Here is a 21,242-nt window from a genome sequence, read left to right as displayed (position 1 = left end):
TTGGGTTTTTTTTTGTTTGTTTTCAATTTGGGTTTCTAATTTGCGTTTTCAATTCCATTTTTTTTTTTGATCAAACAATTCCATTTGTTTACTGCTTTTTCCAATTGCATTTTCACCGTACTTTCTTGTTTCAGTAAGTTCAGACTATATCTATACAAATTTCTTGCTTAGTGTTCCTTAATTCTCGACAACTTATATAAGTTACTGAATGAAGAATAACGAAAATTTGGTGTTGTCCTTAGTGTTGGTTCTGTACTGGATATAGTTAGGCCTGGTCTTAGGTTTTAGGATTCTCTTGGTCATATTAACATTTTTGGACTCTCATATTTACATTATGTCTCTATTTGGGCCTGTGTTTTATGATTCTCTTGGTCATATTAATATTTCTGGACTCTCATATTTTCATTATGTCTCTATTTGGGCCTGTGTTTTTAGTATTCTCTTGGTCAGATTAACATGATTGGACACTCTTTCTTACATGTCTCGATTTGGGCCTATTGTTACATTTGCTTCCTTGCATCACAAGTTAATGTTTCCTTTTTGATGTTTTTTGTTTTGGGCAGATCTGAAAACATGTCGGACGTACCTCTTTTCGATTTTATAGACTACATACAAAGCTATACCGGACGTGAGAAACTCTTGCGGATACATCATATGGTGACAAAGGGACTCTTGGAGGAAGAAGATGAACTTGTGGCTTTGCAAATGGCATTTGAAGAACTCACGAATGGGACACCCAAATGGAGACTTCAGACTGATTACAAGTTTCTAGAGATCATATCAAATCTAATCAATGGAAGATTAGGCCAGCAGTACATAGCAACTCCGGAGATCCTCAAGCGAATGGAGTCACTCTACATTGAGGAACTAGACAAGCGAAACTATCGCTTGAGATATGCAATGGTACACTCATTATAATGTCTTATACTGATGTTTTTATTTTAAATATATATATGGTATAGTGTAACAGCTTACATTGGTGTCTCTTAGAAGTGGGCTCGTGATGAAGAGGAAGAGGCTAAGAACCAATGCCGCATGGAAAATCCAGAGAAGCGAAAGGTTATGGAAAGTCTTAGACACCAACTTGGTCGATATCAATACCATAGTGGACATCTAGAGGAAGCTTTTGATACGTTGAGTAAGCTTCCCGTGTGTATTTTGCTTGTGATCTCGGCATTGCATTGCCGGAAGTTCGAGGAAGTGTGCATTCTTTCGATAAAACTAGATACATACGCACCCAAGCTTGATGACGGTGATGATAGGAAAGCTATACATTTCAAATCGTTATGTGCAAGAGGCTTAGCCAACATGGCTAGAGGCCACTATTATGCAGCCGCCGTTTTGGTAATTAAACTCTTCAAAATATTTATGTTTGGTATATAGTTATGTTTGGTATTTGGTAATGATCAATATTTTATTTGTTTTTGCAGTTTGCCCATATGATAAAATTCTATGTGAAGTGGTCAACATATACGTTCGAGTTGTTTGCATGGGAGGACATAATCTTGTATTGCACATGGTGTGGACTTGCCACTATGCCCAGAGAAGAACTAGAGGTAATAGGTTATCATAAATAATCAAATATTCGTAAACAATCTTACAAACAATCTCACTTGTAATCATTTTTAATTGATTTTTGATAGGATATTGCAAAGCACATGGGAAGTCAACTAGTTGGCGACCAATTCCAACACTTGATTAGAGAATATCTTGGAGGGTATAATATATAACTATTAAAAACATTATATTGAATAAACTTGTCGGCTATTCAACAAGCTTGGTTTATTTGTTGCAGGAGATTTGATCGGTGCTTAGAATTTATGGTAACTCATTCAAAACCAAAAGCTCTCCTAGACATATATCTTCATGAGCATGTGAATGCACTAGGGAAACTCATCGAGGACAAGTTAATTGTTGAGCCGGAAGCTGCTCCCACGGATGATTAGGAAGATGCTCCTAAAGCCTTATGGTGTTCCGGTCTTGGAGGTGATGCAGCGCATCTTATCAAGTTCGAGTCGTTGGACGCATTAGTTGGTGTTGTGTTTTCGTGTCAAACAAGTTTTTGCCGTCTTTGGTTATTTTTGATTTCTTTCCGTTTTAGGATAAAGTCGAAGTCCTATTTTCATTGGAATTAGGATTAGGCCGTCTCTCTTAGGCTTATAAATAGAGTCTCCTCAAATCTTTGTATCAATATCACTGATTTGAATCAATAAAGAAAAACCCAAAAAGAGGTAACCCAAGTTACCCAAAAGAGCTTTGGACTCTAGTATCGTATCCATCTATCATCATTACTATCCTCATCACGCATTCACGCTACTATCGATCCATCTATCATCATTACCATCCTCATCACGAGTTTGACCTTTGTCCCCTTCAAGAGCATCATATATTTGATGACCTTATACTCCATTTCACCAGATATGCATCTTCAGCTCCAGTGATGTCAGAAAGGATAATTAAGAGGAGATTAATCAGAGCCAAATTCTTCAGTAATATCCCAAAACCATTCCCATTGCTATGCCAGCAACAGAGCATTTGACTGGAATTCCAGCATCTTGTAAAAGCCAAGCAACCACAACAAACAGATTACATTTGTTTCAGAAGAATATAAGAAGCAAGCGCAAATCTATAACTCAAACAAATTAACTTGGCAGGTGCATATCTTACAGCCACAGAGAAAAAAAAATCTGACCTACCTTGAAGAGGCATTGCTTTCAATTAGTACTGCATGCACTTTCATTCAACACGTATTGTGTAAGGAAAATCATCATCAGTAGGAGGTTATCTGGTCTCCATTGCTCACTCTGCTAGTGTCCCGTGTTCCAATTCTTCCAACATAACCAGCAGAAGATGGAGGAAAAGTGTACTGAAACATCACAAGGAGTAGCTGAGAATATCTCTATAAGCTCAACAAAAAAATGAAACGTAGCAAAAAATCTAAATTCTACCTATTAAAAGGCTATTTTGTTAGAAAATGATAACAGAGTGAAAAGAAAAAGAAATATTGAAGAGACCTGAAGATAGAACCTTTTCTATTCATCAGAACCCTCAAGGCTGTTCGCCAATAGCTTATCACCAAGAGTAACAACTGCCAGTGCCTGAAACTAAATATCCTACCAACATACACAAAAGCTGTAGAATACCAAGAAATTAGATGCTATACCAATAATTCGCATCCTTAAGAGAGCTTTTTGACGATGTCTTTTTGAAGACCAGCTTCACATCTACTTGAAAAAATAGCTAGATGTCTTTTTGAAGACCAGCTTCACATCTACGATTTTGTTGCAAGTTTTCTTTTTATATTCATGTCTTTTGGACTCAAAAAGGATTGAATTGGAGATTAGACGAGTGATATTGTGTGTTTTCTACTTCACTGGTTAAACTAACTACATTTTACATGATTATCTATAACATTTGGGCGTAAACTGTATAATCTACATCACCATTTTGTTTTTGGTAAAGAGAAGAAATGTTTAATGTGTAGAATTTGCTCATTAAATGGAGAAATTATGTGAGATCACAAAATTAGCCCTGTGAATTAAAAAAACAAATTCACAAAAGTCATCCAAACTTTCAACGAGAATCTTGATTCCAAATCTGACAAAAGGTGGAATCGTGCACGCCTCTCCAAGTATCTCCGGCTCCGATACTCCATTTGGTGGATTCTTAGGAGAAAAAGTTTCAATCTTTGTTGGATTTTCTGATGGGTTTGCTCTGAATCGATTGGAAAATCAAACCGGTGTGGAGTCTGCAAAGTTTGGTTAATATGAACAGTCTTGTCAGAAGGAAACAAGTTGATTCTGTTCATCTGATCAAAAACGATGGACCTCATCAGCTTGCCAAGAAACTATCCGCCGTTGATCTTGTTGCTATTGGTATGAGAAAGCTTCGAACTTTGGCGAATTTTGATCAAAATTCTACCTTTTTCTTGCTATTGATGTTGACTATGTTAATTTTTCAGGAGTTGGGACAACAATTGGAGCAGGAGTGTATATTCTTGTGGGAACAGTAGCTAGAGAGCACACAGGACCTGCTCTTGCTGTATCATTCTTCATTGCTGGTGTAGCTGCTGCTCTCTCGGCGTGTTGTTATGCTGAGCTTGCTTCTCGTTGTCCATCTGCTGGGAGTGCTTATCATTATGCATACATTTGTCTTGGAGAAGGGTATATAGATGGGTTTCAATGTCAAAATTTACTTTGACCTTGTCGTTCTTCTTAAAGCTGATACTCATGGATTTTCTTATTTAATAGGATTGCTTGGTTGGTTGGTTGGGCGCTGGTGTTGGATTATACAATTGGTGGATCAGCCATTGCCCGTGGCATAACTCCAAATCTGGTATTTCCCTTTGAGTTATATGTATTTGTGGTCTTTCATTGATTAAATTTTGACTGGTGTTTTCTTTTGTTTTAGGCATCTTTTTTTGGTGGTTTAGACAAACTTCCTGTGTTCTTAGCTCGACAAACTATACCCGGGGTTGGTATTGTGGTTGATCCATGTGCAGCACTTTTGATTATGATTGTCACGATACTACTATGTTTTGGGATAAAGGAGGTACTTTATTGAAAACATTTTGAATGAATTCATTTCAGGATGATCAGATCGCCTAATAGTGTTATATCGGGTTATTTTGTTTTCTCAGAGTTCATTAGTACAAGCAATTGTAACATCAGTGAATGTTTGCACCTTGGTTTTCATCATAGTAGTTGGTGGATATTTAGCTTGCAAGACTGGATGGGTTGGATATGATCTTCCGAGTGGGTAATTAGCCTGTTCTCTTCTTCCATTGAGCTTAGCTTTTGTCAAAATGTTATTTCTTAAGGTCAATGTTTAATACTTGTCTTTACAGGTATTTTCCTTTTGGACTAAATGGGATACTTGCCGGATCTGCTGTAGTATTCTTCTCATACATTGGATTTGATACTGTAACTAGTACGGCTGAGGAGGTACACAGTTTAGTGAATAATACTCTCATTCTTTTGGAATGATTATCCTTGTCTTTTCTCTACAAAGGACTCACTTTGACGATTTCATATAGAACTAACTAGTAGTAAAAGAGGATTTTTGGTCTTAGTATTGTGAACTTTTTTTTTCCATAATTCTGCCGATTTTCTCTGTTAAGCTCTTAACCTTTTGGTATTGCCACAACAGGTGAAAAATCCTCAAAGGGATCTTCCATTGGGAATCGGGATTGCATTACTGATATGCTGCATTTTATATATGCTTTTATCAGTAGTTATTGTTGGATTAGTCCCATACTATTCATTGAATCCTGATACTCCTATCTCCTCTGCATTTGGAGACAGTGGGATGCAATGGGCAGCGTAAGTATATGATACATCTCTTGAGACTCAAATTTCTCTATATTAATTAGTGAATATGGATATACACATACTTCCTTCTGTCTTTGCTTTGTTTTTTCTTATTATTCCTATATATTTCAGGTACATCTTAACCACTGGGGCAATAACTGCTCTATGTGCGAGTTTGTTGGGTTCCCTTCTGGCTCAGGTACTAACCAATTCTATCGTTCTGAAAATTCAAGTTCAGAAGATTTTGTAATTGAGATTACATGCAAGTTCTGTGTGGGTTTTGGAAATGCTTACTTGTCGTTTTTGACAGTGCTTTTGTAATTTTTTTTTATTAGCCACGAATTTTCATGGCAATGGCTAGGGATGGATTGTTGCCGGCTTTCTTTTCAGAAATTAGCCCACGAACTCAAGTACCAGTGAAAAGCACAATAGCTATTGGTGTGCTTGCCGCTGCACTCGCATTTTTCATGGATGTTGCACAGTTGTCCGAGATGGTAAGCTACTGTATTTGCCTACATTACATGTCTCATGTCTTAAGGAAGGATTTTCACCTACAATTAATGGCAAACAGAAATTGACTGTTCATTGTTAGTAGTATAGTGTTGATATTGTTGAAGCAATTGGCATATATTTTGGAGTTGAGACACGCCTAAACACACTCTATTACGGTAACAGATCCTTCTCTGAGTAGCTCACATCGGTAATTTATCCAACAGGTTAGTGTAGGCACTCTAATGGCATTCACTGCCGTTGCAGCATGTGTGCTAGTTCTTAGATATGTACCACCAGATGGAGTTCCCCTAGCATCTTCATCTCAAACTTTGAGTGATACCGATGAAAGTGGAGCTGAAACTGAAACTTTTCTTGTGGATGCTATAGAATCTTCTGATTCCCCTCTACTTGGCAATGAAACTGCACGAGGTACTAAAATCATAAAATGTGCTCAATCATGTAGTTACCAGTTGGATATGTTGTAAAGATACATCCAACAAGTCAATCTATACTGCTTTTTATCTGCATTTTAGAAATATAACTTTTTTGCTTCTTTTTAATTGAACAGATGAAAAGTATTTTGGAAAGAGAAGAAAAATTGCGTCCTGGAGTATAGCTCTTGTGTGCATAGGTGTGCTAGGTCTTGCTTCAGCAGCTTCGGCTGAGCGTCTTCCAAGGTTGTTTCATCATCTGATATCTTATGTCTGTATAACCTGTTCTGCCCACATGTAATTACGTCTACTAAACAAATCTTTTAGTTTGGTTGATTAGCTTTGAACGACATCAGTCCTGCTTGCATGTCAAAGCGATAAGTATGCTCAATTAGAAAATGCATGCCTGTTTCAGAATTTTGTGAAGCACTTTTCAACTGCTGTGTGGAAAGATTTGCATGTTTTTATCTTTGTAATATGATTATAAACTCTAATGGGTTATTTCTTGTTTGTGGCAGTTTTCCTCGGTTCACTATATGTGGTGTCAGTGCCGTCATCTTGCTTGGCAGTTTGATTACTCTTGGCTACATCGACGAGGATGAAGAAAGGCACAACTTTGGACACAAAGGAGGTAAGGCCTGGAGCTTATTTAAGCCTTTTTTTTCTTATTCATACAGAACAAAAATTGGTTGGTCTCACTTTTTTAAAAAACTGCTGCTTGCTTAAGAGTTTCTATTCATTTGCTGAGTTGGTTATCACCTGGTTAGGACGGAGATTTTGAGGTTTTGGCAAAAACCATAAACTTGGATTTATACTTGAGCAGCGTTTTCTTACTGGCATTCTGTATATGATTCTATTTCAGGGTTTCTCTGCCCATTCGTCCCATACCTTCCAGTTCTTTGCATATTGATCAACACCTACTTGATCATCAACATTGGGTGAGTTAGTCTGATGGACCCATGTATGATACCAGTATATTGGGATGTTTCTTAACCCTTGCTGGTAATTTGTAATCGCAGAGCTGGGACATGGATCAGGGTCTTGGTATGGCTACTTATTGGAAGCATGATCTATCTCTTCTATGGCCGATCTCACAGCTTACTGAACAATGCGGTTTGCGTTCCAAGGACGACTTGTACCAGAAAAACAACAGATCATCTTGCTTAAGATTGGTGGTTCAATGCAGCAGCTGAAGGGAGTCGAGCTCAAGCTTTGTTGTTGCTGAAGTAGCATCGAAAGAGAATTAAACAGTTTGGCACAAGATTAAAATACATACAAGAACATTTCATGTACATTGTTTAGTCATTCAAAACGTATAATGTCATTTTTGTCCCAACGTACATTGGACTTTGAAGTAGTCCATTTAAAAACTCTCATGAATCATCATGGTACTAACATGAAAGAAGACAGTGTTGTGGTTAGTATACTATTGAGGATCGGATCATCAGCCTTATCGACTTAGGCAATGAGTTGAGACTTCCTTCACCTTAATTAAACTCAGCAGATTCTCTCAAAAAAAAAAAAAAAAAAAAAAAAAAAAAAAAAAAGAAACAAAGGCAAAGAAAGAAAAAGGAAATAACAGAAAAAAGGAAATCTTTTATGTGACCGTTAATTAATTGTGATTAGCAATTTCTTTTGAACCTCTTTGCTTATAAATAGATGAGACTCTATTTCTTCCTTGTGAGAGAAATCAAAACTCTCTGTTTCTCGCTTCTTCTTCTTCTTCTTCTTTGAAATAAATTAGGTCGCTGCTAAGAGTTAGGGTGATCGGAGCCGGAAAGCATATATCATCGTGAATGATGATATCCTCTGTCATCTTCAGTCGCCCTAAATCCACCGGATAATGATCTAGCCACCGAGGTCGATGTCACAATTAGGGGTGGATGTCGTAAGTGGTGGATGATGTTGGAAACTGATCCTATTCTTAATCCTACTTGAGATGAGATCAAGACAAGAGTGGAGAAGATGAGAAGAGACTGCAACAAAAGAGAGGAGAGAGATCGTAACAAGAGAAGAAAGAAAGAAAGAAGATGTGTTTGTGTTTGTGTCGTAAGAGAAAGAACAAAAAGGCCAATGGGCCTTGGTGTTGAATTGAAGGCCCAAATATTAAACGGGTTATTCACATGGATGTCACCGAAGAACGATGGGCTCAAATCTGACTTTAGAATGGCTTTTTCGTGTCGGGCCTTCTTTGCTACCAAATCCAACCAGGTATTCCTTTCTTCATTCTTATTTTTGTTTTTGTTTCCTTTTATTTTTCTTTAATATTAGTTTAAATATTTAATTAGTTTATAAAAATTAAGTGTTAGTTAAACTAAATCATTTTAAAATAATAATTTTTTCACTTAAACTATAAAAATTTTACTAAAATTTAAAACAAATTTAACACTTAAAACTTTTAACTAAAACTATGTTAATTTTACTATTATTTTTTGAAAGTTAGTTTAAGTGTTAAATTTTAAAAACGTCGAAAACTAACCGCGCCTAGGCATCCTGTCCTTAGTTGGTCCGTAAGCTTTGGTGTTCGAAGTTCGGCAATGTTTTCACGTAATATAGATTTAACACTTAAACTCATTTTTAAAAAATAATAGTGATTTTGACTAAAATTTATAATAAATTTAACACTTAAACTTAAAGAATAAGTTTTTTTAAAACTAAAACCATGTCAATTTCACTAAAACTTTTTAAAAATTAGTTTAAGTGTTAAATTTTAAACACGTCGAAAACTAACCGCGCCTAGGCATCCCGTCCTTAATTGGTCCGTAAGCTTTTGGTGTTCTAAGTTCGGCAATGTTTTCACGTAATATAGATTTAACACTTAAACTCATTTTTAAAAAATAATTGTGTTTTTGACTAAAATTTAAAACAAATTTAACACTTAAACTAATTTTACTATTATTTTTTAAATGTTAGTTTAAGTGTTAAATTTTAAAAACGTCGAAAACTAACCGCGCCTAGGCATCCTGTCCTTAGTTGGTCCGTAAGCTTTGGTGTTCGAAGTTCGGCAATGTTTTCACGTAATATAGATTTAACACTTAAACTCATTTTTAAAAAATAATAGTGATTTTGGCTAAAATTTATAATAAATTTAACACTTAAGCTTTAAGAAAATAAGTTTTTTAAAACTAAAACCATGTCAATTTCACTAAAACTTTTTAAAAAATTAGTTTAAGTGTTAAATTTTAAACACGTCGAAAACTAACCGCGCCTAGGCATCACGTCCTTAACTGGTCCGTAAGCTTTGGTGTTCGAAGTTCGGCAATGTTTTCACGTAATATAGATTTAACACTTAAACTCATTTAAAAAAAATAATAGTGATTTTGGCTAAAATTTAAAACAAATTTAATACTTAAACTTTAAGAAAATAATGTTTTTAAAAATAAAACCATGTCAATTTCACTAAAACTTTTTAAAAATTAGTTTGAGTGTTAAATTTTAAACACGTCGAAAACTAACCGCGCCTAGACATCCCGTCCTTAATTGATCCGTAACCTTTGGTGTTCGAAGTTCGGCAATATTTTCACGTAATATAGATTAACACTTAAACTCATTTAAAAAAAAATAATAATGATTTTCACTAAAATATAACTCTTAAACTTTTTAAAAAATAATGCTTTTAACTAAAACCATGTTAATTTCACTATTAGTTTAAGTGTTAAATTTTAAAAACGTCGAAAACTAACCGAGCCTATGCATCATGTTCTTAGTTGGACCGTAAGTTTTGGTGTTCGAAGTTTAACATGTTTTCACGTAATATAGATTTAACACTTAAACTCATTTTTATAATATAATACTGATTTTCACTAAAATTTAAAATAATGTAAAAATAACTTTAACACTTAAACTAATTTGTTTAAAAAAAATGTTTTTAACATAAAGCATGTTAATTTCACTGAAAAAATAAACATGTTGTTGTTGAAGTAGAGCATCTAAAGTGAACTAAACAGTTGGCACCAGTTTAAACACATGTCAATACATAAAACAACATTTCATATACATTGTTAGTCATTCGAAATGTATCTCTTAAATGTCAATTTCATTTTTCTTCCTTTTCCATTTCCAGATATAGTTTGCCAATATTGGCTAAGTGATCTTTAGAACTCTTGAAATTGCCAAGTCCATCTAATAACTCGAAAGATAACAAATATTGGGAAACTTTGACAATAAAGAGTGCAAGATGCAGACATACACATTTAAAAGCTGAAGAAAAATCATCTAAATAAAATTTAGTCAATAACATGAAAATATCAAGTAACCTAAACGGACTAATGAGTTTGCAAGAGAGAAGACAACAGAAAGAACTGATGAAATGTCTGATAATCTCCCAACATATGCCGTCTTCAAAAATGTTATCCTCCTCCACACCAGGCTTGCCAACATATATGCACAGCTTCAAGAAACTGCCAAGAAAAATAACTACAAAACATTAGAAAAAATATCAAGAAAAGACATTTGCAACTTGTCTTGTCTCAAGTTTTCAAGATTTCTCAAGTCGCACATGTGGTTCCGTTGGAAGAAACTCTCCTCCTTTCGTAACAGATATGAACAGTGATCTTGTTTGCATTCACTAGCTGATTGTAGCTTCACCGTTGACTAAACTTTCTTCGTTGGTACTGCTATTGCTTTTCATTGTCTTGTCACTACTACCACCAGTTGCTCTCCTTACATCTTTCTTCTTCAGGACAAGTTCATCCCCAGATGAAACCTTTGATGCTCCTGCTGCTGCACGGTCCTTTGACGAAGTATTTACATATTTCCTTTGCGAACCCTTGTCTTTGGTAGAATCACCTGCCGGCTGTTGTTTCTGACTGTCTTTGTCTGTCTCTGATTCGGGAAGTAAAGCCCGTACACTAAGTCGAAGCTGACCCTTTTCATTCACCTGCATTATCCATGTTTCTTTGTTCAACAACTCTCTAATTATCATTTCCGTCTCTTGAGTTATAAAGACACAATAACTCGCTGACCTCTATTAGTTTGACGTCAATGCGGTCTCCTACTTTATAGGCCTGAAAAGACAAGAATGAGCGTATGTGACAACCTGAATAAAAGATGAAACAATTTCTATAAAAGAATGGAATCAATGAGTAATGCTCACATCCTCTGGTTTTGCAAGCCATTCAGCACTCAGCTCACTGATATGGCAAAGACCTTCCCGCCCAGGTGCAATCTCTACAAAGGCACCATAAGGAGCCATTGACTTGATTTCACAATTCCTGATACAAAAAGAAAGGTCAGAATCCAAATCTATTTACGCTTCTTGGTCAGAGAAGGTATATGAAGGATACATACCTGTAGATATCACCAACAGCGGGAACCATTGTCAATCCACTAATAATCGCTTTCGCCCTTTCCAGACTCGCTACATCGATTGCCATAATTTTGACCTTGACAGAGATAAATATTAAGAGGTTATGATAAAGAATACCAAATAAATGTATTAAAACATTAAGAAGAATGAAAACATTTATGTATGTATATCTCACAGTTCCATCATCTTGCATATCAATGGCCTCAACTCCAGATTCTTCAATGATGCTCTTTACTTTCTTACCACCAGAACCAATAAGAGAGTATACTTTGCTTGGATGAACCTGCAGCAAATGAAACACAAACACTCTTTAGTTCAAGGCAGTAAGACATTATTAGACTGGGCAATCATGGAAAAATTAGTTGAAGCCAAACCTTCATAATATGTATCAATGGAGCGTATTTTGAGAGGCTTAATGTAGGAGGCGGTGAGCACTTTGCCATTTCAGCTGCACAAAAAGAAAAAAATAATAGTAAATTACATCTTTTATGGCATACATTTTTCTAGAAACTAAATCTCCCCAAGTATATTGTCTTGAGACTAATACTGAATTCCTTACCAAGAATATGGCGACGCCCAGCTTTTGCCTGTATCAGAGCCTTTTCCATTATCTCTAAAGTGATTCCTCCTACCTAGTTCATGATTAAAGAGAAGAAGAAAAAAAAGATGTTACCAACAGATTTATTTATCAATTGCCATTTAAAACCATTTCGGCAGTGTAAACTAAGAAACGGATGATGACCTTAATGTCCATCTGAAAGGCGGTAACACCATCTTCATTCCCAGCAACCTATTGAAAAACAAATCAAAACTTCAGCATTCAAGTCAATGCAAGGTCCTTCAAGGGAATCCTTATGTTTTCTGACCTTAAAGTCCATATCACCAGATGCATCTTCAGCTCCAGTGATATCAGAAAGGATAAGGGGAGATCCATCACCGCCAAATTCTTCAGTATCCCAAACCATTCCCATTGCTATCCCAGCAACAGAACATTTAACTGGAACTCCGGCATCTTGCAAAGCCAAGCAACCGCCGCAAACAGATGCCATACTGTCACATTTTATGATCAACATAAGAAGCAAGTACAAAATTTATCATTCAAACAAACTTGGCACGTGCAGATCATACAGCCAAAGAAAAAGCTGACCTTGAAGAACCATTGCTTTCAATTACTGTACTTTCAACGCGTATTGTGTAAGGAAAGTCATCATCACTAGGTAGAATGGTCTCCAATGCTCGCTCTGCTAGTGTGCCATGACCTATTTCTCTTCGACTGGGTGCACCAATTCGTCCAACTTCACCAACAGACGATGGAGGAAACGTGTACTGAAACATCACAATGAGTAGTTTAGAAAATCTCTTTAAGCTCAACAAGAAAAATGAAAGAAGACACTAAGCATTGAACTATTTTGAAATAGTTATTAAAGTGCATCTAACAGAAGCAAAAAATTTACTTTATCTAATAAAAAGTCAATTGTAAATAATAATAACAGAGTGGGAAGAAAAACAAATATTGAAGAGACCTGAAGATAGAACCTCTTGTATTCATCAGAACCCTCAAGGTTGTCAATTCTCTGCGCCATTTGTTTATCACCAAGTGTAACAACTGCCAGTGCCTGAAAGAATCATACAATAATATTTCCTTAACCGAACCAATTTCCTTAAAATACATAAAAGGCGATAAGACTAAGGATCCACATGTGAAAAAACCACGCAGGATTTCCCCAGAAGACAACATTCCTCTGTTACCTGTGTTTCACCACGTGTGAAAAGAGTACTTCCATGTGCCCTTGGAAGCAGTCCACATCTTGAGTTAATTGGACGAATCTCATCCAGAGTCCGACCATCACTTCTTTTACCTCCCTGCGGATGGAGAAATAAGTGATATGGAATCAATAAAACTTGTTCCGAAAAGTGAAAACAAAATTGAAAATTTAGGAGAGAATTACTAGGAGACAATATGAAAGATGTGTCGCTTTTAACATGCTAAGCATGATTCTTTATTGTAGTGTAGTTAATAAAATGCTTCAATGAGAAAATAGATCCTATCAACATAAACGTTTAGGCTAGAAATGACAGGCAATCAGATCTTGTACCTCAACAATTCGCCTCCGTAGGAGCTTTGACGATACTTCTTTGAAGACCAGCTTGACATCTACTTCAGAAAATAGCTAGACAAGGGCAGTGACTAGTTTGTTAACATTCCATCAAAAAAAAAGAACATGAGAGAAAAAAGTCAATTTCAGGTTACCAAGTAGAGAAGGTTAAGAGACTCACTAAAGGAATAGGTTTCCGAGGGATGGGCCTAATGTGTACATCGCCTTGGTCCACCTCCCCTTCAGGAACAACTTCCTCATCCTCGTCTTCATCCTCCAACAGATCAGGTTGTGCTTCTATGGTTCCAAATGCAACCTCATCAATAACATACCCCTTCTCTGTCAGTATTGTCAAGACCTTTTCTTCCAGGGACGATATGGCTTTCCTTCTCGATATTTTGCTCTTAATTTGTAGCGCTTTGGTCAATTCCTCACCAGCAAGTTCCTGTGTACATAAAGCAATTAATTTGACACATGATTTACAATATAATAGCATTGCAATTCCATTCTGGCAAAACAAAACAGAAGCAAGGTGTATATAACATACTTTCACATGCTTGTATAGCTCTGGAGGTGGTAATCTGATAGCGTCAAGCATTTTGGGCTTTCCATATTTCTTTGCTAAAACTTCAATAGCGATGCATGTAGCCTGTACAGCATCCTGGTAAAATTTGAAAAAGCCTCACATTTAGTACCTAATCCAGACTTTTAAAAATTGAAATAATCCCAATAAAAAATTTGAAATACCTGTCCAACTTTAACAGCTTCGAGCAGCATTTCCTCAGGAAGAAAATTACTGTATCCCTGCAGTCCCAGATATTTGCAATGAGCAAAGACTGAGTCAAGATAAAAACAGAACAAGAGGAAAAGTGCAAATCTTGCAAACTCAAGTAAAGATTAGAGTTGACCTCTATCGTTAATATTGCTGTATCTGTTCCAGCTAGAAACAAATCTAGCTGTGACTCTTCCATCTCCTTCACGGTTGGATTGACGATGAATTCGCCCCCAATTAGACCAACCCGAACTCCTGCAATCGCTTTCGCATTTGGTACTTCTGAAAGAGCTCTGCGGTATTCATTCATTATAAAGCCATGTCAATGTCTCCAAGATAAAAAAAGCTTCACTCATATAAAAACGGAAACAAAATGACCCTACATACACAGCAATTCCAGCAGATGTAACAGCTAAAGCATCAGGTGCGTGTAATCCATCATAGCTCAAAACCTGAAACCACAAGCAACAGTTCAGTTACGAATAAGACCCAAATCAAGGAGATGAATACAATCATCTCATACATGTTTAAGTTACTAAAAAATTGTAAGTCATTTTTATGAAAAATGTAGTAGGCACACAAAGGAAGAAATGCCATCATACAGAGACAAAATAAAGCGTATGTCAAAAGGTATTTTGTTTCAACCCAAAAGAGGCAAAACAGACAAAGAAAACCTCGATTTGTCATGAGCAAAGACCAACATATAGGGGAAGGCATTGAATGAAAACAATCCGTACTTCCCCAAAACCCCCATCCAAAACTACTTAAATAGTTAAAGATAAAAGGCCTATATGATCATAAAGAAATCCATGGAGAAGGACAATACCCAGGATAATATCTGAGTTTCATTGTAGAAACCTTTGGGCATAGTGGGGCGTAGAGGTCTATCGATCAACCTACAAATCAGAACCTGCATAAACACCAAAAGTAGAAACATGTTAGGAAGGATGAAGAAAAAGAAGAGACCAAACACCATTTAGCATGACTGCATGAGTAAATACCTCGTGATCTTTGGTTCTTCCTTCTCGCTTAAAAAATCCACCACTATACCACAAGAAGTTCCATTCAGATCATCATTTAGGCTATGATCTAGTAAACATGTAGCAACAGATTCCAAAATAGCAAAGGATTGAAAAACACTTACCTAGTTCGACCTACAGCTGAGAATCGCTCCTGATAGTGAACATAAAGCGGAAGAAAATCTGATGGCTCACTTGGAACATCAGCTAGACAAACAGATGTGTAGACAATCTACAATGACAAGTAGGACAGATTAATAATTAGATGTGAAACACCCACCACATACAGTTTGCAGAAGAATCTAATTGAAGATGAAGCACACTTACAGTTTCTCCATCTGTCACTGTTACAGCAGAGCTTGCTTGTCTCCCCATAAGACCAGTCTCTACTAAAATCTATACAGAAGAAAAAGAAACTAACAAAGTTCAACACATACATCTAAAGCAGAGTGCTTTACTGCTTTGAGCTTCTCTACTATAAAGTTAAGGGTCTCAAATTTGCGCAAAACATGGTCATTAACTAAACCAATTCTATCACTTTACAAAAGCAATCATCTCCGAATCAATCTTCAACAGATGAACACATTGGTTTTATAGCTTTTAGAAGAAAATACCTCTCTATTTCCGAAAGGAATTTTGACAGAAACGTGGTTAGGAAAAGCCAGTGACCCATCGCCGACGGAGTCAGCGTCTTCGGTAACATCTGGTCTAACTAGAGCCCTGACACTGAATTTACTGGCGCCACTTGCGGAGAGAAGAGAGAGCGGGCACAATTTTCCTCCTCCGCCGCTGCTGCGTTCGCCGGAGTGAAAACGAGGGAAATTCCGGGAACGGCAAAGCCTGCTCCGGCGAACTGGCCAGAAGTGTGGAGTACTACTGTGAAGTGCGTTACTGGGACTCGTCAGCATCTTCTTCTTCTTCTTTGAGAGAGAGAGAGAGAGAGAGTGAGAAAGAGAGAGACTTTATCCGATTCTTTGCAGACGCGGGAGCGTCTCCTGTGACTGTGTGCGTTTTCAGGCGTAGCTAGTCTTGTTTCCGGTTTCGAATTGAACCGGTTTTTAATTTCCCAATTGATATTTTCAGAACCAATAATTTATTCCGGACAATAAGGTCTGATTCGTAAGAAATTTGGAATATAATTTGTCTGTAAACATTAACTTATGATTAATAAATTGAAATTTACTGCTTAATTTCGTGACCAAATGAGATTTTTATACGAACCTGTGGATAGAATAGCCAGTTGAACCGATTGGTTCGGCTCAATGCCAAAAGCTAAAACTGGTTTGAGTTTTAGACTGTACTAGTTTAAAAGTTACGACCGAGATACGAAACGACGCGTTTTGTAGAATTAAACTGGAAACAAGAGCTAGCAACATGTATACTATTTCACTTTTTTTAGAGTTTTTCAGCCAATCAGAAGGCTGTATTTCGAAACCACTCGCACCAAGTGCGCGTTGCGCGAGTGAGAGCAATTCCTGAAGGGGTGAAATCATGCCTATTTGAATCAACGCACTTGTCTCCAAAATTTCCATCGCGTGAATATTATTTTGTTTTCTTCTCGTAACCAGTGTAAACCGAACCCAAAATCAATTCTAATTTCAATACCATGTAAACCGCACCGCCGGAGCTGACAGAAACTTGTTCCTGTTCGAGATCTCCTCCGAAACTTTTGTCTGATCGGCTGATTTCTTCAATCAAAGCTCTCTCCGACGAACTCAAAATTCTTCTCCATAATCTGCGGCGGATTCCCATAACGACTATTCGATTCCAAATGTATATTTGCAATGTACTTGTGCATAATGTTGATTATGACTGTGATTACAATCACTAGTATACCTCTGTCACATATGGAACAAATTTAGTTCTATTTTGCTTTAATTGGTAGTATACTAAAACTCAAGATTTCTAAGTGTTGAAAATTACAGTCACCTTAAGTCCCACTGTATATGGCGAAGTACTTGTTGCTAATTAAGTTGATAGAAAAAGTATGTACATTCTTTCTTTGGTTGGAGTTTTGGCAATTACATATGAACACATTGAAGCTAATAAGATTTTTGCCTATCAATAGAAGAATCTATAAGTTGGAAGAAAGTACTAATCCTTGTTTTTCTTTACATGTTTGGTGGCCAGTCTCCTCAAGGCTTAACAATTATTATAACTATCTTCTTCTCTCTCTCTACCCACCTCAAGCTCCCTGTTATCTCTGTGAGCACTTAACATTTGAAGACGTTGAATACGATTTGGAATTGTACCGTCAAACCTCATGCTTTGAGGATCTTCAGAATAAGCTACATAGTAAGCCAAGACACATGCCTGTAGCCACGCCAAACCTACCCTTCCCTGAAAAGGTACACAACATAAGCCACTTTGTCTAAGTCTTCTTTATGTTTTTACGGCTAATGTCCATAGAGTTTGTTATCTTACCACGAAATATCCAATTATGAAAGCATAGAGAGACACTTCCAGGGCATAGTCCTTGTGTATTAACAACATCCATATTCCAGCAGTTAATGAAGAGACCGCTCCAACAGAAACCGCACTGAGGAAGCAGAAGGAGCTAGTGAGATCCGAGTCAATCAGTTTCTCTAATCCAGTTGTACTTCTGAACTTCTTCCAAGTATCACTCGAAGCCTCCACAAAGCCTTTATCATAGGTTCCAACATGTACAAAGCCCCATCTGTTTCCAAGTGTTATGAGTTTGTTAGCAATGGTAGAGTAGCAATCAGCACCGGTATACATGACCTCATCACTGCTCCCTGACATTAGATTAACGCTTCTTATCGATCCTCTGATGAACACGATGATTGGAACAAGCGTCGAGCCAATGCAGATGCTCCCAGTCAGGTGTTTCAAAGTGATGCGAAAAGCATTCCAAGCGTCCATATCTTCTCCATGTGCAAAGTTTACATATCTCGCCCGTGAAATCGCAACTTGTTGTACATTCTTGAGAACTTGCATCGTCCATGCTAAGCTTATCATGATTACGGATATGAACAAGAGATCTAGATTTGTTCTAGTGGAAGTTGCTCCTCCAATTCCAGTCACCAAGAAACCAGAGTAAACGACGCTAACTATGATTGATAAACAGACTACTTCTCTGGTTCTTGCAGGTGGAAATGCTGTAGCAAGGGATAGTAACTTATCGGTGTATTCAAACCTCGGAGTGATCCAGCAACCATACAGAGACTGAGTAATGGCGAAAAGCACAAATACTGCACCAATCCCTGCATCTACCGCTGAGCCAATCAAAACAAGCAAGATCCCTACTGAGCAAGTGAGTATTGGGCTAAGCCAGAAAGTTGCTTTGACTGCTCTAGATGGATTGTATATAATGATGCATTGCCAGGCTAAAGATGCAACTCCTGAGACAGCAACAGATGCTAGTAAAGGAGGGTACCATTTCTTGGGGTGGAAATGGTGTGTACTTGCTGAGATGAGACCGCGAATGGTGAGAACGATCACCAAAAGCGAGATTAAGGTTAATTGTGAGAAGAGAAGACCCTTGAAGAGATTTCTAAAGAATTTTCCGGCTAATGTTTGTTGTGTTGTGGGAGGTGGTCTTCCCTGTTGTTCCTGCCAAAAACAAAAAAAAAAAATGGTATCTCATCAACGGGTAATTCAAGGCTGATTAATGTGAATTCGATGTGAACATGCAAGTAAAAAAGCACCATGAAGAAACAAGAAGAGACAAAAGAGAAGCTGGGTCTTGGTTTTGTTCTTGATGAGTCAAGAATTAGTGATGAAAGTCAACGAGAAAGGATAAAAACAGAGAGCATAAAGTAGAAAGCAAAACAGAACCAGAGAGAGAGAGAGATGGAGAAGATACAGAGATCAAGAAAGGAGTTTCCTGATTCTTGATTCAAAAGAGAGAAATACCTTGAAGGCGATTGGAGAAGAAGAAGGAGGAAGAGGAGACATTGTTCTCGATTCTTGAATCTGCACGCGAGAGGCATGACCGTTGCTTGTTGGTATAGGCATAGATGCGTTGTATTTTGCCAGGAGTGTTCCTTGAAACCCAAGTTCCACTTAACCATTTTCATCAATCATCATTCTTCTGTATATATGTATATACATACATCTTTGTCAATAAGCTCGATCATTTTTTTTATGGTTTATTAAAATTAATATCGAATATTTAATATACATACTTTATTCCATTACTTTGACTTACTCCATCTTTAAACTAAACCTTCACTTATTGTTGTTTTGACTTTTTTACTCTAAAGTTTCCTCATTACATGATCCCCCACGAAATTAGTCTATTCATATTTATAAACAATTAAATTATAAATCTTTCATTTGGTCTTCGTACTCCACGAATCATGGAAATACGTTTTCCAAACTCATTAAATTGTTCTTTTTTTTGTTAGGTTTATATTTTGGTAGTAAAGATACATGTAGGTTTATCTTGGCTACCTACTCATCCCCGTATTAAAGCTTACTTCAAAATATTTTAGTAGAGAAATCAAAGTTTAAGAGTTTAGAGTAATCAAATGTAATGAGTTGATCTGAATAAAATGTATCTTATTTAATAAAAATATACTTATTATTATTTTTTTGAAAAGCCGATTTTTATAAATTTTTTGTCTTGAGATATAAAATACGTTCTAGATTCCATGCACTATTGTCTCTCTCAACTTTCTTGGTTCCAATCCAAGTATGATTTTGTGGAGGTGTTTGGTGACATGGCAAATGGTGGTAACTTTGAACCTTCCCATGAACTTACAATTGGTTTATTTATTTGTGCATTTGATGATTGATGAGATGGAGACATGAAAAGCATTAAATTAAAAATTTAATATTTGAAGAAAAAAAACAGCAACATCTGAACAGAAAAAAATCTTATCCATATGTTAATTAATTTTTGTTGTCAACTTCCTTTCTCTAATTGATTATAGTTACGGTCCTTACGGAGTGAAACTATAAAGTGAAAGTTTAAGTCATTTGTAGCAAATAAACTAAATATTAAATTAAGATGTGTCAAGGAAAAAGCAGAAAACGAGTACACAAACTAAATACGTTTGTTCACTTCTTTCCTTTATGCCTTTTGTTGTTACCTTTTGGCGTGAGAGGATAAGTATCCAAATTTAATAATATCATCCACGGGTTTTTTTTTTTCATCCACGGGTTTACTGTGAGTATTTCTGTCTTTTTTTTTTTTTTTTCAATTTTTATGACTAATAAATTTCGGAACAAATCACAAATATTTTCCATATATTTGTAGCCGTTGTGAAAAGTCAATTAAAATAAAAAAGATATATAGATTATGTGGTCTTACCACTGGAATTAATTGTCAACTTTATTTATAACTATGTGTTATTGTGTTGTTAATTTGCTGACAACTTTTTTTGTTTCTTAAATGAAGAAAGAAAGAAAAACTAAAAATATTGATTTTATTGGTAGAGAAAATAGAAATTTTGAAGGTGAGGTTGGTCGGGATGGATTGCTTACTCCTGTACTCGAAAGCATACAAATCAATACCTAAACCAAAAAGACAAATTAGGTAAAGTGGACTTCGTAGTAGTTACCAACTCAAACATTCCACATTTTGACAATAATTATGAGTGAACTTTAATTTTATTTTCCATATCTAAGATAGATGATGTTATGAATTTCGATTCCAAAATACAGTATAGCACTGTATTCTGTAGAATGTATTGCTATTGTGTACCACGATGGTTACATACAATCATCGAGATGTTATTGTCATGAACTAACTTTCGTTAGAACGTGAATTTTTTTTCTGATCCCTTCATTTTTGGACATACATGTAATCATAAATAAGCTTTTGTTCTTATGATGTTTTACTGTCTTT

General features: G+C 36.3%; 4 protein-coding genes across 5 annotated transcripts; 2 read left to right on the top strand and 2 right to left on the bottom strand.

Moving 5' to 3' along the window:
* The first annotated feature begins 573 nt into the window (after positions 1-573).
* Positions 574-1,946, top strand: LOC9320473 (COP9 signalosome complex subunit 1). Its single transcript, XM_002884361.1, has 5 exons — positions 574-903; positions 991-1,344; positions 1,431-1,556; positions 1,644-1,717; positions 1,796-1,946. Exons 1-5 carry the CDS (start codon positions 574-576, stop codon positions 1,944-1,946), a joined length of 1,035 nt encoding a protein of 344 aa, XP_002884407.1.
* Positions 1,947-3,545: 1,599 nt separating this feature from the next.
* Positions 3,546-7,661, top strand: LOC9318371 (cationic amino acid transporter 4, vacuolar). 2 transcript variants are annotated; one of them, XM_021033269.1, is made up of 15 exons: positions 3,546-3,875; positions 3,962-4,163; positions 4,251-4,335; positions 4,411-4,551; positions 4,640-4,758; positions 4,847-4,943; positions 5,149-5,321; positions 5,442-5,508; positions 5,645-5,803; positions 5,905-5,977; positions 6,066-6,230; positions 6,370-6,478; positions 6,751-6,863; positions 7,095-7,170; positions 7,252-7,661. In XM_021033269.1, exons 1-15 carry the CDS (start codon positions 3,767-3,769, stop codon positions 7,397-7,399), a joined length of 1,836 nt encoding a protein of 611 aa, XP_020888928.1. In that variant the 5' UTR covers positions 3,546-3,766; the 3' UTR covers positions 7,400-7,661. The 2 variants fall into 2 exon arrangements, with proteins under 2 accessions (XP_020888928.1, XP_020888929.1); XM_021033270.1 differs by lacking the exon at positions 5,905-5,977 and having other exon boundaries at positions 6,026-6,230.
* Positions 7,662-10,341: 2,680 nt separating this feature from the next.
* LOC9318370 (polyribonucleotide nucleotidyltransferase 1, chloroplastic) lies at positions 10,342-16,453 on the bottom strand. Its single transcript, XM_002882257.2, has 24 exons — positions 16,042-16,453; positions 15,755-15,823; positions 15,553-15,659; positions 15,410-15,452; positions 15,235-15,318; positions 14,796-14,860; positions 14,545-14,701; positions 14,384-14,440; positions 14,184-14,297; positions 13,818-14,081; positions 13,637-13,711; positions 13,290-13,403; positions 13,064-13,156; positions 12,688-12,866; positions 12,407-12,590; positions 12,283-12,330; positions 12,100-12,172; positions 11,915-11,988; positions 11,716-11,823; positions 11,522-11,616; positions 11,328-11,445; positions 11,197-11,238; positions 10,731-11,111; positions 10,342-10,632 (listed from the first exon to the last, which is right to left on the bottom strand). Exons 1-23 carry the CDS (start codon positions 16,333-16,335, stop codon positions 10,800-10,802), a joined length of 2,769 nt encoding a protein of 922 aa, XP_002882303.1. The 5' UTR covers positions 16,336-16,453; the 3' UTR covers positions 10,342-10,632; positions 10,731-10,799.
* A 929-nt stretch (positions 16,454-17,382) lies between these two features.
* On the bottom strand, positions 17,383-19,648 carry LOC9320472 (protein PNS1). Its single transcript, XM_002882256.2, has 3 exons — positions 19,304-19,648; positions 17,852-19,000; positions 17,383-17,767 (listed from the first exon to the last, which is right to left on the bottom strand). The coding sequence occupies exons 1-3, from the start codon at positions 19,403-19,405 to the stop codon at positions 17,570-17,572; spliced, it is 1,449 nt and encodes a 482-aa protein (XP_002882302.1). The 5' UTR covers positions 19,406-19,648; the 3' UTR covers positions 17,383-17,569.
* Positions 19,649-21,242: the final 1,594 nt, after the last annotated feature.

Source organism: Arabidopsis lyrata (genome assembly GCF_000004255.2).
Source record: "Arabidopsis lyrata subsp. lyrata unplaced genomic scaffold ARALYscaffold_3, whole genome shotgun sequence".
NCBI classification, from domain to species: domain Eukaryota; kingdom Viridiplantae; phylum Streptophyta; class Magnoliopsida; order Brassicales; family Brassicaceae; genus Arabidopsis; species Arabidopsis lyrata.
The sequence above is the reverse complement of the archived record's forward strand: the minus strand, read 5'-3'. Positions and strand labels throughout refer to the sequence as shown.